The 22,707-nt window shown below is 43.1% G+C and overlaps 1 protein-coding gene across 5 annotated transcripts in view; it reads left to right on the top strand.

Annotated features, from left to right (window-relative positions):
- The window catches only part of LOC110990340 (vesicle-associated membrane protein 7-like), a 106,606-nt gene extending 84,856 nt beyond the window's left edge, over positions 1-21,750 (top strand). For 4 of the 5 annotated variants that reach the window (XM_087149145.1, XM_087149144.1, XM_087149143.1 and 1 more), the window contains exon 5: positions 11,145-13,259. In XM_087149145.1, the coding sequence (XP_087005271.1) occupies positions 11,145-11,291 (147 nt within the window). In that variant the 3' untranslated portion in view covers positions 11,292-13,259. Of the gene's footprint in view, positions 1-11,144; positions 13,260-21,408 lie in introns of those variants that run through there. The other variant, XM_087149146.1, reaches the window with a different exon arrangement.
- The last annotated feature ends 957 nt before the right edge of the window (positions 21,751-22,707 follow it).

The raw sequence follows: 22,707 nt of genomic DNA, 5'->3' as shown, positions 1-22,707 counted from the left end.
CATAGAGAATGTGCTCGTCCTGACTGACATCTTCACCAAGTTCACCCAGGCCATCCCATGCAAGGACCAGAAGGCAACAACTGTTGCTCGTGTCCTTGTGCGTGACTGGTTTGTGAAGTTCGGAGTGCCGTGCCGCCTGCATAGCGACCAGGGAAGGAATTTCGAGAGTAGGGTTATCAGCGAGCTGTGCAGCATGTATGGTATCTCCAAAAGTCGCACAACACCTTACCACCCCGAAGGTAACGGCCAATGCGAGCGGTTCAACCGCACTCTCCATGACCGCCTGAGGACACTGCCCCCAGAGAAGAAGCGTCGATGGCCGGAACTTTTGCCCGAGATCATCTATGCGTACAATGCAACACCACATTCGTCGACGGGCTACTCCCCATACTACTTATTCTTCGGGCATGAACCAAGGCTGCCAATCGACCACCTGCTAGGTACAGACCACCAACCAGAAGATAACGACGATGGGTTGCATCAGTGGGTAGCTGACCACCACGCACGGATAAGCCTGGCATTTCACTTGGCTTCAAGGAAAACTGAGGAAGAGGCTTCGCGAAGGCAGAAGAGGCACAACGAAACAGCCAAGAATGAAGATCTGGACATTGGTACCAGAGTGTTCCTCCGTAACCGCAACATCGAGGGCAGAAATAAAATCCAAGATGCGTGGGACAGCAAACCCTTCAAGGTGATAGGGAGACCTGATCCCACTGGGCACGTCTACACCGTTGCTCCACTCGATGGGGAGGGGAAGGAAAAGACGCTACACCGGAGAGAGCTGCTTCGTGGAACCACCTTGCTGCTGGATGGGAGTAAGACGCCGGAACCTGGATACCGTCAAGATGCTCCGGGCTTCGTGGTGCAAGCTGACGAGGATGAGGATACAGACGATGAGCTTCTCATTATACAGCGGCAGGGTACGACACCAGAGGTGCCAGCAGACAAACAGGAGCCAGAGGGACAACCTGCTGCTTCTAAAAAAGCAGGGGAGCATCACCTCAGCGGCCATGCCCAGCCAGCGCCAAATCCCGAAGTGGAGCACACCCCTTCAGAGCATGCTCCCACTGAGGAACATCCTACAGATTTGCTAGCTTGCCATACCAGTGCCACTCCGGATGATTCTACTCCCGGTGACGACGACTTCAGCAGCAACGCAGATGAGCAGCCAGTACCAGTTCGCCGGACAAGCCGCACAGGGGCAGGTCAGCATGCCAACCCTCATCACCTGCCAAGATCTGCTGTCCAGTGCGAGATACCTGCAGCACCTGTTACAGCACCAAGTGTCGACCCCCAAGTCCTGGCAGACATTAGTCGTACACAGCTGCTGCTAGCGCAGATGTTGGCCGGAGTCCAACCAAGATGATTTCGGACTCTATGACGTATTCTTCCTTGTATAATTTTTCTGTTAAACTTAAGGCTCGTTAGAACATATGATTACAAGAGGTTGTCGAGGCGCCAACCTTTAAGCAGGGGAGTATGTGACAGGTCATTTACATATAGCCCTTGCGCAGCGCCCTCGTTTGATAGCTATGCTTGTTCAACATTAGTTTATTGCCAGCTCTTTGTTCAGTGAGTCATTCACCCCACAGCGCTGGTACAGACAACACCACAGTAGTTGCTGGCAGAAGTTTCATTTATAGCCTTTACACCTCATGTTAGCCCTAGATTGACTGGGCTAGGGGGTTTTTCTTGTGGCGACACCATAATAAAGAACTGGAGTGAGATAATGCACACCATCCGTGTCGATCTCATCTTCTCACTGTTACATACGAAAATGGATTTCGTTTCATATCTGAGGAGGAACCTTTCCAAGGACGGCGTGCACATGACCAAAGGGGTGATTTTCCATCAGCCGCTTTTGGAGGGATAACAGCATTTAGTTATTTGAGATCTTGCAAAATCCATTATAACGTATTCGCACTACGATCAAACCCGTCATGGTCAAATGAAGGGCAAGTTAAGCCGCCATGCGAACAAAAATCTCCTCACGCGCTGCGCTGAAGCACAGCTTGCACCGAACCGCTTGGCAAAATTTTCATCCAGGGATGCCTTGGATCGAGCGCGAGCCCGACTGTGATCAGCATCCAATCAAAATTCGTTTTGTGCGGCAATTTATGAGACAATTGGCCTGAGACAATATGGAATGTATGGGTGTGGCTATCGGAGATTGGCAAATATAATAATAAATCTGAATATACATGAGCACGAATGGATGTAGTGAGAATTTAGAAATGTTATGCAGCGACAGTGCCGTATGTTGCATGTTCTTGGTTGATTTCTGAGTGATTCTCACCACATGCTTTTTACAACCATCTCATGATGCGGGCCATTGTAAGTTTCAGTATGTTCACACACGTGTACAGCACGCTGTACAACTCGTTATCCATTTTTCGTTGTGTTTGTTTTTTATTAAGTTTTCTTGTATGTATTCCCGCGTGCTATCAATGAAATGCCTTATTAAAGCCATACATCCGAACCGAACAGATTGGTTCGGTTCAAAAGTGCCTTGTTTGATGATTTTTACCTTGGTTCGGCAGTTCGCCTGCAGCATTAGATAAAATTTTTTTTATTGTTTTAATTTACTGTGCATTAAAGTTTAATAGGTAAAGTCAAACACCAGAGATTAGTATAAAACCCGACATGTTTGTTTTCGTACATGAATTTTGTGCAGCCACAAAGTATACAAAAATTACAAAAGAATCGTACGTACAAAACATATTGCTAAGTGCACACATGTACTACTGACTTCAAGAAAAAATGTGTATCCTTAAATCGTGCAGCCGAGAATAGGAAAGCGTTTAGTTTGCGCACGTGTCTTCCTCGATCCAACACATGAAAACATGGGAGTGCGCAATGCCGAGTCCCAGCTTGTGCACACGGGCAAAAAATGAGGTTTTATCTATAACTACATGTTGGCGAACAGAACACTATGTCATGTATGATTCAGGTAAATACTATTTCAAGTTAGTATAATCAATTCAGTAGGTATACAGTTAGGTGTGTATTTGACCCATGATACCGAGACAAAATAACAAGATTACAGGGTATTGAGACCTGAAAAGACTGGTCTGGAAACCGACAGCGCAACACAATTACTCAAGACACATGTTTTATCAGGAAATTAAAACAGTCTGCCGATCTAAATCCTCCTGCAGAGCTGCAAAGTAAAGAGCTATTGTTATGACTCGTCCACCAGACCGTAGAAGTCTATTATGATGCGGTAATGCAATGAGCTGTTTTCTGGGAGCTGCAGATTGTACGGTGTACTGGACCACAACGGTTTGACCAGCCTCGCTGAAGCGTTCGTCTGTTCGATGTTGACCGTCGATTGGGCTTAGCGTTTACAAAGCATTGGATGCTTTCAAAAGCGTTTGTATTTTGACCTCATGACTTACCGGCTGCTGTTTGCCCGGTGACGTCCCCTCCAAGCGGACAACAGGTTCCATGGCTGGCTCGCCACTCTCCACCGCCTCAACAGCAGGCAAACCTGCGCTACAACACAACATCCGGCCTCAAGCTACATTGGACGATCCTAGCCCTTTTGGACTGCTACGCCCCCAGGGCTTTTGTCCGCCACACCCCATCCACAGTTCTATCATGACCTCTGCTCTGCCAATGGACTCCGGACATGAGGCCGCTAATCCCGACATGGGACGTTCCTCCCAGGGTATGACCGACCACTCTGGGAATCTCCGCCTGGCTGCATCTCCATCCATCCCGGCTTCCGGCTCCCCCCGCTCCAGCAAAGAATCAGAAGCACAAGGTCAAAACATCTTTTCAGCTTCTTTGCAAGATAGACTCAAAAACTTTAGCTGGCAGCAACGGATCCTGACCCGGATCCCTTCTAACCATTCCTCCTCCCTCACAAGGGGTGCCTTCGGAGGTGGAAGTGGCCTTTGTTCTCCAGCCAGACCAGTTTTTCCAGCATGATCTTGCCCAGGATCTTGGCAACTCTGTCCGTCAGGCGCTGCACTTGGGGCGAGTAAACTTACTCCTTTCCCCCAGTTCTTGTGCTCTGAAGTCCTCTGGCAGTCTCCCTTCGACCGGTGCCTACCGTGGGGTTGTGTATTCATTGGTATGGCTCACCAGTGTACACACTGGGGTGGCCCCACGCCTCCCGGGCCAGCTGCAACGACTGCCACACACCATGAACTACAGCTGTCAGATGAACTTCACAGCAGTTCACTCAGGCGTGACTTGGAAATTACAATGCCTCAAGCCAACGCTCCATTGTTCTCAGGGTAGCCCATTCAGAGGCACCACCTAACTATGCGGGCTCTCTGTCGACCATATTTTGGACTACAGAACTGCATCATCGCAGTGGTTCTCGAATGCCACTCATCACTGCAGCTTCTGCTTACTGGCTAGGACTATCCGACCGGAGTGCTTCCCTCAAAGCTCCCCCGTGGCTCAGCCTGCTTCGACCTGAAAAATTTACCACTAAATGTCTCCCAAGTGACCTATTTGGAAATATAATTAAACTCACCTGGGCTCTACTTACAACTCGCATTTAGCTCCACCCCATGAACAGGCTGTGCCTGGGGGCGTCTCCTGTCTGTATTAAGTACAGCTGGTGATGTTTCCCATTCAGGCCTACGCCTCTGCCTTGATCTGTCCAGTATCAGGAAATCCAGGTATGCGGGACTTTAATGTACGCTTTACTGAGCGGCCTTACGTCATTTGCTTGTACGGCCCCTGGTGAATGTGAGTCTGGGTCACGCTTACTAAACCCTGACCGCAGCTCGAACAATTGCTCATAAGCCTACCGCTACACTACCCATCAGACCGCCAGCTAGCGCCCAAGACTCCCATGCTGGGGGCCAGCTAGGTGGGAAACAGAGAAATCTGCTCTCCGGGTGTTGCTCCACCATTTTATAGGGCTGTTCCGGTGAATAAAGCACGATACAATCAGTATACCGTGTGTGTTTTATTCTGAGTAATAGTCTTGGGTTCATAATGCCTGCAGTGGATGTCATCACCCTACCCACAGACTTTATCGAGCCCTCTGATATCTGAAACTTTTTCATAGGAGGCACTCAGGCATTTAAAATCAACCGTGATCTGCAGACAGGCTCCCCTCTATCTCTGACCGGTGATCATGCCATTCAATTCAGTATCCATGTCTCGGGCGTCCTAATTCACTGAACTTTACATCAACATGAATTCTACACACTCCTTTCATCTATTAATTCCGGACTCTCCATATATTCTTTCGTTCAGCCTGGCCATGCCCCACATTGCCTTCAGACACAAGTTCTTCTGTAGTGGGGGTGTCCAAAGTGTGCATACTGTGACTGTTGTGAGGTCGGACAAAAGTGTCCCTACTATCCGCGCATAATTTTGTTTATGGGTTTGCCATGGCTGCCTTTCCGACTGCGCCCCATGTAATCAAAATGAAAAGCGACTTGGCAAACATTTGTCAGCTTCACCATTTAACCACTTGTATTCTCTGTTCTAGTGAGTAAACGGAAAGGTTTTTATGAGGCTGAGACAGATGTTGAATGAAATACATGTAGGATATAAAGTCATGGAGCTTTCTTCCCTCTCCGGGTGCTCCTTAACTGCAGCCTTTCTGTTTTTTGCAATGCATGGGGAATAACCTTAATTCACCATTCAAGTAATGATATGGACATAGTTCTCCAAGTGAAGGATACAAATGGCAATTTCGAACATAGTAAAATGTAACAGGGCGTATTACATGTATTCTTTTCTTATGAATACTTCAGCCTCGTTAACCATGTGGGCCGACCTTCCTACGTAATCACCTCTGGTGGTGGACTATCCTTTTGTACCTCCAGGTCCAGATGTAACTGTGAAGATGAATGTGTCGCTTTTTGGATGGGAATCCCCTCTTCCTGCACTCCATGCCTCCAGGTTCTGGGACACTGCCACTTTCGACAACACCTAGTAATTCAGCCTTTTCAAGTCTACAGCGACAACTCCACGGCAGTGGCATACATCAATCATCAGGGCGACATTTGCTCTCCCCAGCTGTGCACCCATGAGTTGCAGCTCTTCATGTGGACAGACGATCAAGACATCACCCTCCAAGCCATCCACATGGCAGGAACCAGCAACGACATGGCAGACCCACTCTTTCGGGGTGCCGTCAGACTGACGGAGTGGGTTCTTCCTCCAAACTTGGTCAGCCAGATCTTCGCGGAGATCGAGCATCCTCACGTTGCATCCGCCAACAATGCCCACCTTTCAGTGTTCTGCTCCAGGTTGTCTCACATGCAGACATGGGCGACAGATTCCCTACAGATCGACTGGTCAGGCCCCCTGGCATACACCTTCCCTCCAATCTTCCTCATTCCACGGGTCCTGTCCAAGATAGAACGGAGCTATGTCGGATCCTCCTTGTCGCCTCGTTCTGGCCTCGCCAATCGTTTGTTTCAAAGACTGGCAAGACTCCTGATATGACGACCGCTGTCCCTTCCAATCAGAAAGGACACCCTCCATCAGCCCAAGTCAGGGATTCACCACCGGAGACGTGCTGGATGTTGTCCAGTGATCTTTTAGGGTGTCCGGCCTTTCTGCAGATGCTGCGTCTATTTCACCTGGGGTTCGACAGCTGTCCACTCACAAGATTTACAACAGCGAACTACAACATTTTTCTAGATGGTGCGACGACCATGATGCTTGTTCCATCAAAGACGTCTTCATGTATCTGTTCCATTTGGGCCTCCAGGTTGCCACCATCCACAACTACTAGTTGACCTTGCTGGTTGTTCACTCAGGCTTCAGCAATGGCTTGACTGTCCCCGACAGTGCTACTATTCAATATCTCCTTCGAGGGATGTTTGTCGAGCATCCTCACGTCAAATGCCTCATCTTATCCTGGGACCTCGGAAGCCTTCCCTCTGTTCTTGCAGCCCCCCCCTTCAAACCACTGGCTTATGCATCTGACCAGTATGTTAGCATCAAGTTGGCACTCCTCACAGTTGTTACATTGAGACGAGGCAGCAAGCTACTTGCCCTGTCAATTGCCAATTGTCACATCCGCTGGGAGCCGCACGGGGTTCGTCTCATCCCAGCCATCAGGTTCCGGACTAGAACCAAGACACCTACCTTCTGGCCTTCCGACGTACTCATTACCGATATAACCTCGCTTTTGGGAGATGACACTGAGAAGAGACGGTGTCCAGTTCAGACTCTCAAGTGGTATCTTGCCAGGACCAAGCATAAGAATCTAATTCCCAGCTTTTCGTCACCACGATGAGACCCTTTTACCCAGCATCAAAAGACACTTTTGCCCAATGGACGGTCTCGGCCATCATCTTCGCTTGCTGAGACTGGCCGGCACAGCATGATGAGACGACCTTGATTCGCATCAGGGTCCATGATGTTCTGGCTGCCTGTACGTCCTGGTCATACTTCAGAGGAGTTCCTCTAGCTGAAATCTGGCAGGCGGTTTATTGAAAATCTCGTTCTACCTTCACCAAGTGCTACCTGAAAGATGTTCTGCAGAGTGAAACAGCCCATGGCAGAACGACCCTGCACTCGGCAGTCCAGGCAACATCCAGCGCTATTCCCACCCAGGTGATGGGTAGTTCAACTTAAGAGTTTCTCATGGTGAGTGCCCGCTCTTGCAACACCCCTGTAATGTTTCTTCTAGTTATTGCACTCCCGTCGCTGACCCTCCTCCACGGTATGGTGCCACTCTGCATATGTAGGCTGGGCAGGGGTACATGTATGTGAACGCTTGAGACTCCTCCCCCACTCCATAGTGGGTCAGGTCTCCTAGTGATACTTACCCTGCCCAGCCACTCCCGCCCATCCTTCCCCACTTTGGCTCCGATGGCTTTCACCACTTCAAAAAAGACGAACATGGCAGTGGGACCGCAATGCATTGTGAAGGGTCAAGGGGCAGTACATGTATATGTAATCAAGTCCTTCAAGGAATTATAATAGGCACATGGGAAATGGGTAAGGGTAAGTATTACAAGGAGACCTGACCCACACCATGTGGGGGAGGATTTAATGCTACATGTATCTGCAAGGTTTCAACCCACTCAAACATGTACTTTAGGAGATATAGAGCTTTACAGGGTGTACCTTTTAATGTCCCATGACTTGTCACCTGATAACTTCATCAAATGAGGTCAAGTTCGGTGTATAATTTCATTTTGGTATATAATTTTGTTTCATTTATTAATTTCTGCAAATAAAAGTTACAATTAAACCAAACAAACACACATGCACAAAAGTTGACAAGAAATAGTTAAGCAGCACCCCTGCAGGATTGCAAAAAAGCAAATTTAATTACTGACAAGTTGCTCTCTTTGGTGCCACTTAAACCACAGAAAGAAACAAATACATGTACATGCATTTTGCACATGAAAAACACCTTCCTTTCTAGCTATCTGCCAAGTTTCAACGTAAGCAGACATGTACATTCAGTGTCACATGACTTGACAGTTGATGATGTCATCATCACATGATGTCAATTTTCATCTGTAATACTTCCCTTTCTACAATATTTCAGAGCATTCTTTGGATAAATACTTCCTAATTTGTCTCATGTTGTGTAAATAAAAAAAAAGCATTACTAAAAACTTTTGTGACATTGACAAATTAACATCGAACCATGCACCAAGATTTCGGACCAGGGTAGCAGGGGTAACAACCGACTGCCCAACTTGTGTACCCTCCAATGTAATTTTCAGATAATTGGTGACGAGTGCCAATAATCAAAAACTCAGTCTTATTGTCATTTGAAAATAAACCATTAGTAAGCAACCAATGTCGTACATCATGAATACACACTTCCATTGCAGAGACAGCAAACTCCTGACTGGCGGCCTCGTCGGGACAGAATGACAAATAAAGCCGAGTGTCATCTGAATAACAATGAATCTGTAGATGATGAATCTTAACAATATCAAACAACTGGCTAGTAAAAAGAAAGTAAAGGACCTAAACAGGATCCTTGTGGCACTCCCCAATCAAGATCATACTTATTAGACAGTTTGCCATTAATTAAGACTCTCTGAGATCTGCTGAACAAATATGAATGAAACCAACTAAGGACAGTACTTTGTAATCCAAAACGATGTTGAAATGTGTTTAACAAAATACTATGATCTATTGTATCAAACGCAGCGCTCAAGTCTTATAACACCAAAAGCAAAACATGTTTTCTATACATGGCCATTAACAAATCATTCTGGATTTTCAGAAGAGCTGTTTCAGTGCTATGAAATTTATGATACGCTGACTGCATCAATGGATATAAATTATTCTGATTCAGATGAGTCTGTAATTGACACGCCACAGCCCTTTCTAATAGTTTCGAAACAAATTGTAAATTACAAATGGGTCGGTAATTTTCCACCCTAGCTTCAAGACCCAGCTTTTTTAGGATGGGTACCACAACAGCTGACTTCCACAAAGATGGAAAATACCCATTCTGTAATGAAACATTAACTAACCTCGTGATGAAATGCAATAGAATATCTAAACATTCTATAAATAACGATGCAGGAATGGGATCCTAAACACATGGTTTCTTGTTTAAACTCATCACAAGTTTGTGAACACAACTTTCAGACAGCTGATGAAAATCAGTAAATTTAACTACCGTAAAATCTTGATAAGTCGAAGCCTGTTAAGTCAAAACTCTTTACCTTGAGGTCTGTCTGTATTCCCGACAAAAGAATAGGCCTTTATGTACAATAAACTATCCGTAACTCGAAACGTCAATACCACTAAAGCCGCTTATCTCGAAGTTTTGCTAGGCCAATAAAAAAAAACACTGAAGAATGATGAATAAAAAGTGATGAAAGAACGCTTGCCTTCATTATGAGTCATTACTGTCATGCGCACAGCTTTTCTTTGATGAACTGAGCATGTTCACATGGGCTGCCATTGTAAAGCATTTTTAATGTTACAGTAAAATCCTGATAAGTCGAAGCTCACGGGAATGGAAGAAAAGTTATCCGACATTCCAGTTATCGAAAGTTACATACATCAGTGCATATGCAACCTTATGGCAGTTGGCCTGTAGGCTGAGTCGAACACGAAGTGGATTTTAAGCTATCCCTACTGAGCAAGATTTCCTCAAACATCATCATTAAACATGTTTTTATGTGGTACATTAATAAACAATAAACCAACGAAGTTATGTACCGGTACCTGTGTCTACGTCTTGACAATTCATTCATTTGCTTTGCTTGATCGGGCTGTTACTGCATAACGCAGCGCACGGGCCAGTCGGTCAGGGTTTCCGTGCTGGGTCACGTGATACATGTACAAAGTGCTTGTGGGCGCATCATTCTTGCCTAATTTAGGCTGCATCCGAATCTCTTGTCTGGAGCTAGGTCTTGGTATTCACTCCATTGGAAACGCATGGAGACATGCAGACAATAGACCTAGCCATAGCTGTGGAAGCCCATTTCGGACACGGCCTTTACGGTTGCGGTTGATGCCCACCCAGTGCTTGTCGACGTGACAATGGCAGCCCGTGTGAACATGCTCGGGTTATCTTAGAAAAGCCGTTCGCGTGACAGTAATGACTCATATTGAAGGCAAGCGTTCTTTCATCACTTTCTATTCATCATTCTTCAGTGGTTTTTTTTTTTTTTTTTAATTGGCCTACCAAAACTTCAGATAAGCGGCTTTAGTGGCATTGACGTTTCGAGTTACGGATAGTTTATTGTACATAAAGGCCTATTCTTTTGTCTGGAATACAGAAAGACGTCGAGGTAAATGGAGTTTCGACTTAACGAGCTTCGACTTATCAAGATTTTTACTGTAATATGTGTAAGGTACATGTACATCAATTTGAATAAGATGATTGTTAAAATTTACCAGCACTTTTCCAAACTGCCTCTTCATGAAATGTTAGAAACAAGCTTTATAGTGTGGAAAGTGTGTAAGTTGCACGCCCTAGGCATTTGCACAATACCGGTTGCTAAATGTATATGTTGCTCTTTGCTTGCTATGGCTATAGTATTTTGGTTGCTACGGCTGTAGTAGTTTGGGTGTTACAAGTATATATGTAGTTCTTTTGGCCATGCACAGCAAGACAACAAAACGAGCAAATGTAATGTGGTTAGTTCTTGGCCAATCAAGACTCAGAATCGTGGGTGAGATTTTATAAATATTTCTGTTAATTATGCTGAATCTTTTCTCATCAGGCCCAGTCATTCCAGAAGACGGCCAAGAGAGTTAGCCACAAATACAAATGGTTAAATCGCAAGACAGGCATCATTATGGCTGCTGTCATCATCATTGTCATAGCTGTTCTTGTTGTCGTCATCTTGAAGATAGTTCAAGTCATCTGAGTCCATTCCTAAGATTGCTGTTTCACAGTCTTACTTGCAGTTGGCTCAGTCAGTGTGTGAAAGCAAGGATCCAGAGGGCATTGACAGGTCACACGCCATCCACACTGGTCTCTCCCCTGTATAGAATGTGGTGGAATTTTGAAATTACGACTGAAAAACAAAGATTACCTGGAATTCATTTTTGTTCATTATTCTGAAAATAAAAGGTTTTGATTACAGATTGTATAATCCTATACGTAACAGGTTTAATATGCCTCCATCTTTTGCATTGCATATTTTTATTTTAACCTCATGTGCCTGTTACCCTCTTAAAGGTACTGTATGGGATTTGTATGTACTGCAATTTGTCAAAATCAGCTGATTTTGGGGTTGTGATTTACATATACTTTGTTTATCATTCCACAGACTTGTTTCATTTTTATTTACCTGCTTTGAGAAAAATGGAGAAAATGCTGTTTAGTTTTAACACTCAAAGCGCAGCTTGTGTAATGTGCCTCGCAAACATCTCATGGGCCGCAGGACATTCCTGAGTGCCTTGACAATGCACAGGCAAGGTTGATCTGCAGACCAATAATTATTATGGCCCTCAAAAATGCATTTTCTTTCATGGCGTTACCCAGTCTAGCCTGTTAAACCTTTACTTTTGCATATTTCTCCAGGGGAGCATCTCAAAAATTGGAAACATTCCCATTCCGTTGGACCATTCCCACTGGAATGCTAGTGTTCCATTAGAACGTGCTCGCATCATTTTTCTTTGTGCAAAGACCATTCTTGGCAGCATTCCATTGGAAATATGTGTTCCCTGTGGAACTGTCTCACTGTTACATTTGCTATCAGGAAGAAAGATTTCTTGCAGTTATTTTCTAGAATCTGTGTCAGAAGCATGGCAACTTAAGCACTGCATTTTAAGAAGGATAACTTTTTTCCATTTTTCCCCCATATTCACCGTGACGTATATAACTTACTATGCAATGAATTTAGAGTTTATCTGGACACAGTTAATTTTATTGTGTTAATATTAACGACTGTACTTGTGAGTGTTTTATTCATCAGCGGACTTGTGTGGTAGAGGGATTTATCATCACAATATTATCACACAAGTAATTGATTATATCACAAACAATTTGGAAACCTAACCTGTGATTGAAGCGGTTCAGGGCGAGGCCTTTAAAAATCACTGAAAATGTTGAACGACACGACTAAGCAATTAATCATGATGTCAGAATTGCATGCCTATAAATCCTAGTGATATACACACACAGCAACATATACTCTGCAGTCAGCACGTAGTGTTTTCTACTTTTGCATGTGTATCTCATTTAAAAACAAAATTTCCATCATCAGATCAACAAAATGTTGCCACAACCCATGCAGTTTATTATAAATTCTTATTCAAAATTAGGCCTTTAATAAAAGCAAAGTAGTTGACCTACCATTGTTTGTCATAGCAGACTCATTGTCTGTGACACTATTTTTGGATAACGAGCTAAGATACATAAGCGATATGCTGCTACCCGAGTGAGGACATTCTGACAGGAATGTGTGTTCCCGTCGGACTGTTCTCACAAAGGAGCACAGCGTTCCATGTGGAATGTGTCTGTTCCTAGTGAAATTGCCAACTGGAATGAGAACAAGGTATACTAATGGGAACGTTCTGACCGTTCTGAATTATGAGACACTCCTTAGTCTTCCAACCACTAGTTTTTTTAATACCACAGTTAATAGCGCCCAGGTCCTAGTATCCATGTTAATCTTGTACCTTCATTCTCTTTTTCTCTAGCACTCGCATGGATTAGATATATTATTTTGACACTCCTGAAGGCTTACGAATCCTCCTTCATTATCACTTGTTCTTGTTTATATTTTTCCATTATAAGTTGATTCCACCAAAAGTGTTTGATTGGCTTCTGTTTGATAAATAACAAATACGAAGTCGTTGTTTTCTTTCTCCATTTTTGTCACTGGAAATCGCCAGTTGTTGTTTTAGATTTGATACGGTGGAGTCACACGAGAGTAAGCAGAGTGTTATTCCACCCAATTTTGTTACACATACATGCGATTTGTGTCACTGCATCAAACCCAGAGCTTGTTTAAACCCACATGACTTTGTGTCCCCGCTGCCACCCTTGTATGCCTTAAAGCACCTGTAGAATCCGCTGTACATAGGGTGATGAGGATTGGGCCACGGTAACCACTTGGCTTAATTCCCCGTCAGTTGATTCAACTGCTTGTACTTCACCAGACTTTTCACATCGCAAGTAAACATTGAAGTCAAAATCTAATTAAGTTACTGGGGACACAGACCTGGATACAAACCAGGTCATCCAGAACCTGTAGGGACCACATGGAAAACCCAAATGATTCCCAAGGGATAAATTAGTCAAGAATTGTAACCAGGTCATCTGGAGCTCGCCGGGTTGGGCTTGAAAACCCAAGTGATTCTTGGGAGAGGGACCAGACCTGGACAGAAACTGGATTGTCCCATACTCAGTGTAGCCAGAAGGGCTTGGCCACAAAGTGTAAACATCGTCACCGGAAAAAGATCTTGTGCCGTAGTTCTAGCTTTTGTTCATTCTCCTCAGTCTAGTTCAAGTATTCATCCGGCTCTAGTCGATGGTATCGCTGTAGATCGAGATCCAAAAACATCCAAAAGATATTTTTGCAGGGTTTTAGCAATTGCCAGCCATGATAAAGTCATTGATTCCAAAACTGCCTGAGGGCATACCAGCTTGCGATCCGGTCATGGTTGATCATGCCGTCAAGATGAATTTCCAAGTCGAACAGACATGTGTCAGTCTATCCTTCAGATGAATCGTCTTCGGAGTTGTGACATTTGATCCTGCCCCCATTCAGCTCCACCGGATGAGGGCCATTCGGCTTTAACCAAGGGTGATGGAGGTCATGTTGTTGAGAGTGAACATTGCGGAGAAGGCTCAGCTCCTAGACACTGTAGGGCTATTTCTTCCAAGGATAAGTCGTCCACAGTACACCCACTTCTGCCTATGATTGTCAGATACATTCCTTTAATGAAAGAAATGGTCAGAGTGGTTAACGTACCACCAATGGATGCAGCAAACCTAAATGACCAGGTTTCTTTTAAAAACCATACAGGCCCTCCTGATTCACGGAAACCAGATTCCTGGCTTTTCCTATTGATTGCTGTTGTGTTGACCGGATCTAAGAGATGTACAGCCTTTCCGAGTGCCGCGGTCCGGCTGCAATGATTTTTCTGACAGTCCCAACAATGTCAAACACTGTCAGAGATAAAATTACGGCTGCAAGTCATATAAATCTCCATTTGCCAGCCGTGAAAGGAATAAAATTGAACAACAGGCAACTCAACTCATACGTTCTGCCATTGAACAGGGTGTCCACATAAAAAGTATACCGAGATAAAAATTACTGTAATAGCAAAACTACTTTATATATGGGAAAGAGAAATATATCTCTAGAAAGGGCAGGATGTCCTCTTTGCAGTGGTATACAGCTTGTGATGTTATTGACACAGATGAGTGAACAAATTAGGTGTTCTGCACACCTGCATGGTCTAGCCTCGTTAATCACATATGCAAACTTGTCACAGTGCCGATTTCAGTACCCTTAACACCAGTCTAATTTGTTCACTCATCTGTGTCAATAACATCACAAGCTGTATACCATTGTAAAGAGGGCATTCTGCCCTTTCTAGAGATATATTTCTCTTTCCCATATATAAAGTAGTTTTACTATTACAGTAATTTTTATCACGGTATATTTGTTATGTGGACACCCTGTTCAATGGCAGAACCTATGATTTGAGTTGCCTGCTGTTCGGGCTGTCAACAGCCCCAAGGATGTTTTGATTACCAAAAATTCTCACATCAATTCTGCGAAGACAGAATATTCAGATCTTTGTTTATCCTGACAATTTGCTCATCGTGGGTTCTTCAATGGAACAGGCTCTGAAAGTGGTCAGTTTAACACATTAACTCATCACCTGAGGTTTCTGATAAATCAGAAGAAATCCCAGCTAGAACCCTCCACAAAGTCCAGTTTATCTTAGGGCAGAGCTAGATCTTGTGCACGGCATGGCCAAACCCACTCCTCGCAGAATCAACAATCTAATAGAGTGTGTTGCTCTTTTCCTTTCTACCGAAAGACTTCCAGCCTTTGCTTGGCTGTGCCTTCTTGATTTTATGGCAAGTCTGATCAATATTGTACCATGATGCAGGTTAAGAATGCAACCCATCCAACTCCATTTTCTTTTCAAGTGTCAACCGAAGATTCATCCCTTAGAATGTCTTGTCGCTGTAGGCCAACATATGCCAGGTCGCCTACATGTATGATGGAGGAGGAATCCAGAAAATCTTCAGATAGGTCAGCTTTTCATCCCCACTAAGCTGACAGTGACCCTAATGATAGATGCATCCAGTCAGGGCTGGGGGGCTCATCCCGGTACAATCTTGGGGACTTGGAGTCAATCTTGGGGACTTGGAACACGGCCGAGGGTCCTTACCATATTAATATCCTCAAGCTACTAATGGCCAAGAAAGTGCTGATCCACTTTCTTTGGATGATAACAGGCCAAGCAGTGATGATGAAATTGGAAAACTCCACCGTTGTCTCCTACATAAATTGTCAAGGGGGCACACAGCCTCCTCAGCCCTGCATGCACTCCTGGAACCTTCTATAATATGGTGCCTCACAGCGACTTGCATTGCGTGCATAGTAGATGCCTCTTCATGGTAGATGCCTCTCCAGAGGGAAGGTTTTTCCAACAGAAAGAACCCTTCGTCCGTCAGTAGTACAGCATATATTTTTAAGGCTAGATCACCCCACACATATCGACCTCTTTGCTTCAACCTTCAACAACCACTTACCAGTATACTGCACATGCAGTCCCGATCCAAATGTTTCGGCAATAGATGCATTTTCAGTAAAACTGGACAAACATGTTCAGCTATGCATTCTCACTGGGCTCTCTCCTCCCAAGGGTCTTGAGAAAGATGGAGCTGGAACACTGCTAAATCATTCTGGCCTTGCCAGCCTTGGTTCTAGAGGCTTATCAACCTTCTCATTCATTCTCCGATAGCACTGCCTCAGAAGGAAGACCTTTTGGCTCGGTCATGCTCCCAATTTTACTACCAGATCCATGGACATCCCACTCAACGTGCTGGCTATTGTCAAGCAATCTTTACGATCAGCAGCACTTTCGGCAGACACAGCATCAATTAATTGCTGCCAGCAGTTGTAGAGCCCAACATGACAGGCATATGATAGCTGAATATGACATCATTGTAAGTGGTGCTGGGACAGGCTTGTTGATCCAAGCTTGTTGATCCACCCGCAGCAACTGTAGGAGAAATAAGTGATTTCCTCATGGAAAGCTTCACCTAAGGCCTGTCCATATCCACAATGAGAGGCTATCGTTCTGTGATAGCGGCGATTCATACGGGATTCTGTGACAGGTCAACAGTCTCAAATAACAGTCTTTTAAAACATCTACACCAAGGCTAGGTCACTCACCTTTGTTGTCCTTACTTCCCTCTTGGGACTTGCACTTAGTCCATACAACCTTGACCAAATCTCCATTCGAACCCTGGCTAATGCTTCTGTGCTATATTTAAACTTGAAAACAGTTTTTCTGGTAGCAGCGGCTACTGTAGGAGATGCAGCAAACTTCATGCCCTTACCATAAAGCAAGGCCATGTTCGTTGGGAACCGCATAGGGTGCTGTTAAAGGGTCCTCTTAAAATATTCCCAGAGGAGAATCAGTCATCTTCTCTCCAGCCATCAGATATCTTTATTCCAGAGATAAAAACCATTTCTTCAGTCAGCGATGATAAGCTCTGGTGCCCAGTCCAGTCTCTCAAGTTATACATTAATCGAACCAAGTCCCTATGGGGTGAGACTACTCAGTTGTTCATTACTACAACCCAACCTCACTCTGGGGCATCTAAAAACACAATCGCTTGATGGGTAGTAAGGACAATCAATATGTCCTTGCCTTTTTAATTCACACACTGAAAACAACACCCATGCTCATGATATGAGAGCAATGACAACATTATAGGCATTCTTGAAAAGTGTTCCTCTGCTGAACATTTTGCAGGCGGCCGCTTGGGAAACTCTGTCAACCTTCATCATACGTTTATTGACGTATATACATGTACTGCTTGGTAGATCCTTCAACTATGGCAGCCTCACCCTACCCCTCCTCCACAAACGTTGCTACTCTATGCAAAAGTAAGGTTTTTGAGGTAAGGGAGTCCCTGAAGTGGACTCACCAAATCTAAGGTTAGTTGGGAGTCCACAAGGGGTTGATACTTGGCTCTCATCCCCCCCTCCCCTTTCCCACACGGGACTCAGCTGATGGGAGCCATTTAAGTGCTCATTATAATAGACACAAGAGGACGAAGGTGCCAGACTAATATTGGTACCAGGACCTGGTCACTGAGGGCACTATTAACCATGGTATTAAAAAAACTAGCAGTTGGAAGTCTTAGCTGGAGAAATATGTAAAAGTAAGGTTTAACAGGCAAGTATTGTCCTCTCATGGACTCCCATATCATGTATGGTTGAGGGGATTCCTGTTTGTCAATAAAGTGCTGAGAATTTGTCGAATAAACACCATTTCATTATGCAGTGAAGTGACTGCAGTCACCACAGTCACTGCACAACCACAACGTACATGTTCACACATGTTTCACACTGAAAAGTACCTATTAAGTATGCACACATGCATACAATGCTTGGCAAATGTGAATGCCCTGTGAAATTATGCACGGCAGTCAACTTGTTAAATGTTTTATCCGCTACGTTAAGAATGACACATCTTTTATCTTATCCCTTTTTATTATGTGCCTGCAGTTTTGTTGGTGAGGTATACTGTCCTTGCCTTGTCCTTCTGTGTGTGTGTATGTTTTGTGTACCCTGGGTGGTGCTATGTTGAGAAGACAGTTTCTTGAGAAATTCTGGACCAATTTGTGTGAAGAAAAACTCGCCCCCATAACAGATTTGTTCCCGTAATTTACCCCAATAATTTGTACAACTACATCTGTTGTTCAATATGTATGTACAGTGTAGTCCCCCACCAACAGTACCAGTGCCTGTGTGTACTTGTGTATAAATGTATGCATGCAGTTTATTTTATAAATTGGCCTTGGTGTCCTTGAGATAGCTTTTCATTTTGGATTTAATACATGCAGGTGAAAGGTCAAGGCACGTGTGTGAGTTGGTCCTTCATTAACCTATTGTCTGCTTCAGTATATGTACATGTAGGTCTAAGGTAAAGGTAATTCTTATTAAACAACAGAGACGTGGTTACTTTTTATGGACCCATGGTGTACTTTTTCAAAAGATACCCATCAAATAATTATCAGTGACCCCAGACTCCTGAACTGATATATAAGTTCCCCAGAACTGCAAGCATCAAAATCTCAAAAACAAAAATATGACAAGACCTTTCATTTGTATTGTGCACCAGTGAGATAATTAAATTGTAAACAAACTCCTCATTACTAAAATTCTGGGAAGTCATACACACTAATTTTGTTTGGGGGTCCTTTTGTAAGGCAGAGAAAGGGAGATCCTTGTTGCAGAGGCCATGGGCATTGATTAAAATCGACCAGTCAACTGAAATTAAATTGCCTTAGAATTTGGGGATAAACCATTTAATGATTGCATGAAATGCCAAAGTCATGTGATTGCTTGAATATCAACACCAAGACTGATTGTGCCAAAGTTGAACCCATTCAAAAAAAAATGAAAATTATGATTTTGAAAAAGGGGGGAAATGTGTACTGAAGTGTCCTGTAGTAGTCACTGCAGTGTTACCACATTTTGCAATTTCTACCTTATTGTAAGTAAATTGATCACTCATGTGCCATTTACTTAGGGTCTTTGGTCTCCCCTTTGGCTGTAAAGGACTGAAACATGGAAAAATAACTTCCTCAGTTTCAGACTGTCTTTGACTTTTTATATGTAATACATAATTCCTCCAAAATACAAAAACAAGAGAAAGCATTCGTATCACAATTTTTTCAAGGTCAAGGTCACATAATTTCAAAACAGTCTCTCTGAGGACTCAAAATTTATGGGGCACATAAATTTGCTCTCATTCTGTGTGCCCAAGGCCATAGTTCAAATTGATACCAACTGTCCTCTTCACTGAGAAATGGTTAATTAACTGAAATACATGTACCATATGATGGCAGTTGCTGCATATTTTACTGAGTGGTAGTTTTAGCACAATGATTGTAATTCCATTACTATATTGTATGAGACACGTTTGCCATGTGTGGTGGGCAAAAAACGTTGCCCCACTTCGTTGACAGATACATGTAATATTCCTGAAAGACTGTATCAATAATATGTCTCTAGAACAAACTTCCTACTTGTTGTTAACATCAGTGCACATTAAGGGGGTTAGATCTCATGAATCATGTTTGTTCTTTGTAAAATGCACTAGTCCCCCTCGCCAGTTAATATTAGGTTTTCTTCCCCCCAAAAAACTGCTGGCCATGTTTTTTCCCACAAATTCTTCAACCTTGCAAATTACATGTATTTCTGGCGTCCATAAAATATTCAGGGAGATACAACTCTTAGGTTTTAATAGTCATTGGTATTTTCATTCTTTACCCCCAAGTTCTTCTGTTCAGCCAATTTTCAACTGGTCTCTTTGAAATTGTGGCAGGTGTCCAGAACAAATATTGCATTGTATGAAAGTTTTAACAGCAGTAGAATCATTTTACCTAACTGGAAATTTCATCAATTGATCTGTTCAACATTCCTACATACATGAACCCTGTACCTTCTTGTTCTGTGTCAAAATCTTGGAATACCGTTTAGTTGACACTTTCTTGTGTTCTTATACCCCATCCCCTTAACATGGTTTTTAAGTCTGGTCCCTTGCATACATATTTTTTACTAGATCATTGTTGTCACTTGCACCATCTTAATATACATATAAATATATAAAACATATAAAAAACATATAAATATATATATGGACCTTATTTGAGCCTGTAATTTTAATGTTAATCGTTGCTATGTTTATTGTCTTATGTATGCTGGGACCCATGGGAGACCAGTTGATTACTCTGAATGGGCCTCCCAGTTGACCAAAAGAAATTTTAATTTTTTAATGTAGGGACCTCATGAATATGGATAAGTAGTCTTTGGGACTCGGCCCACTTTACTGTCGTCTTGACCCGACCATGCCAACGGACAAGGGAAACAAGTTCATGGCTTGAGCACATTCTGCCAACTGGATTTTGTTACAGTTAGGCTTTTGTTACAGCTGGGATTTTGTTTCAGCTGGGATTTTGTTACACCTTGGATTTTGTTCCACCTGGGAGATTTGGGATTAGCTGGAAATCAATAAACCCAAGATAGAGTATCATCAAGTGTTAGACTGACCGGTTTCTCTTACCAGAGGATAGCACCTCTCCCAATGTGGGCTCAGGGCTCACGTACCCCAAACAGATGCACACACGTGGCTTCACTTCATTCATTATAAATTGGTTTAGTGAGGTAATTAATCACCAATTAACACTAATTAATTACTGTTCGATCAGTTGCCTGTGCTTTTTATTCGTGTTGTAGTTTGTATGTTTTTATCCGTGAATTCTTCGATTTGGTTTGAGCATCAGTGTTTTAATGTTGAATGTGTGGTATGAACTGGTTCTTATCTTGCTGCTCATCGTTATTTTGTAGATTTGTGATTTTTATGTAATTGAAATTTGACTTCCTCACTTGAACTGCAACTGATTGGGGAGACAACGCTGTTGTACACGCTGGGATCCAGCATGTACATTTCATGTTTCAAAATGAAGCCAATGGCTGCTACTGGACTAACCAAGTTTGTTTTCATTATATTTCTCATGGGATGCCAGCTCCAGCTCTTACCAGCTAAAGACATCAGAGACTTTTTCGTACGTTTGTCTGGTCATCACCTTCAACCTTTAACAGTTGCACTTCGAATACAATCCAGTTATCAGGTTTGTTGTTGCTGCAGCAAAATTTGATAATGTTCCATCTGCTGTACTTCATAAACGATGTGCTCCAGGCTTCTGCACTTCAAAATAATCAGTGATCAAATGGGTTAAACACGGATATCTCTGTACTCTCATCTCAGGTCAGGACCCACCTACAGATATTACCATCTTCATGGATGTGCCGAGAAACCCAGGGCCAAAGATGTGCATAGATAAACAATGAATTACTTACACTCCAGATGAAATGAAAGCCATGAGATGCCGGATTAAACTTCATTTACCGAGCTCTACATATGATTGTTTAAAAACGTTAGATCTATTTAAAAAAAGACGAGGGAGAAAAGCAGGTCTTCGTCCTGTAGCTCGTCAAACAGCTGACACGAGGATACCTCAGAAAAAGTGTGGCCAAGGAAGTGAAGTGACAGTTAGTGATAATAAGGAGTATGATAATCAACAAATCAACAATGACCTCTTCAAACATTTTCAGCGTAGATGAGTTCATATCATTCACCTGAATGTTAAATCATTATTACCAAAACTTTTTGAATTGAAGACCATCCCTCAAAAGTTTCAAGTTGCAATATTCGGAGTCTTTGAAACATGGCTGGATGATTCCGTCCCCGATGCTGAAATCACGATACAGGGTTATTCTGTTCTCCGACATGACAGGACTCGACATGGCGGAGGGGTCTGTGTGTACATTAACAATGATTTTGTCTTCAACCAAAGAATGGATTTGATGAGAGACAATATGGAAACTGTTCGGTTTGATTTACTCCTACCGAAATCAAAACCAATAACAATCGGTGTGTGTTATCGCCCTCCTAAAGACAATGACTTTCTTGATCAGTTTAAAAACATTTTGTCAGTTATTGGGTTAAATCGTGAAATAATTATCGTGGGTTATTTTAACATAAATTCCTTACAGAAAAACTGTACTCAGTTTAGGGATTATAAAAATAATTTGGAAATGTTTGATTGCAAACAACTTATCACGGATACCACTAGTACTACTAATACTTGCTCAACTTTACTGGATCATGTTATTTGTAACACTGGAGACATGATTAGCCAATTTGAGTGATCATTTTCCCATCTATTCTTGCAAGGTGTCAAGCCAAATTGTGGTGGCCTTAATATCACCACTATCAGATCTCTTAGGAACTATAACATAGAGTGTGTCTGTTGCAACTGTCACATGCTGATTGGTCTAATATATATTGCAGTGATATTGATCAAGCCTAGGACAATTTCAAAAACACTGTTTTGCAAATTCTCGACACTGTCGCTCCGAAAAGAGATTAGATTAAAGACCAAAACTGAATGTTGGTTTAATCATGACATATCAGAAAATATTAGGCTTTCAGATAAACTTCTTGGTAAATTTGCCAAAGAGAAAAATAACACTGATCTTTATAAAACTTACTGCCAAATTAGAA

The sequence above is a fragment of the Acanthaster planci genome, linkage group LG19 (assembly GCF_054643075.1).
Source record: "Acanthaster planci isolate LZ-2023a linkage group LG19, COTS_SCS, whole genome shotgun sequence".
NCBI lineage: Eukaryota > Metazoa > Echinodermata > Asteroidea > Valvatida > Acanthasteridae > Acanthaster > Acanthaster planci.
Note: the sequence above shows the minus strand (reverse complement) of the source record. Positions and strands in the feature narration are given on the sequence as shown.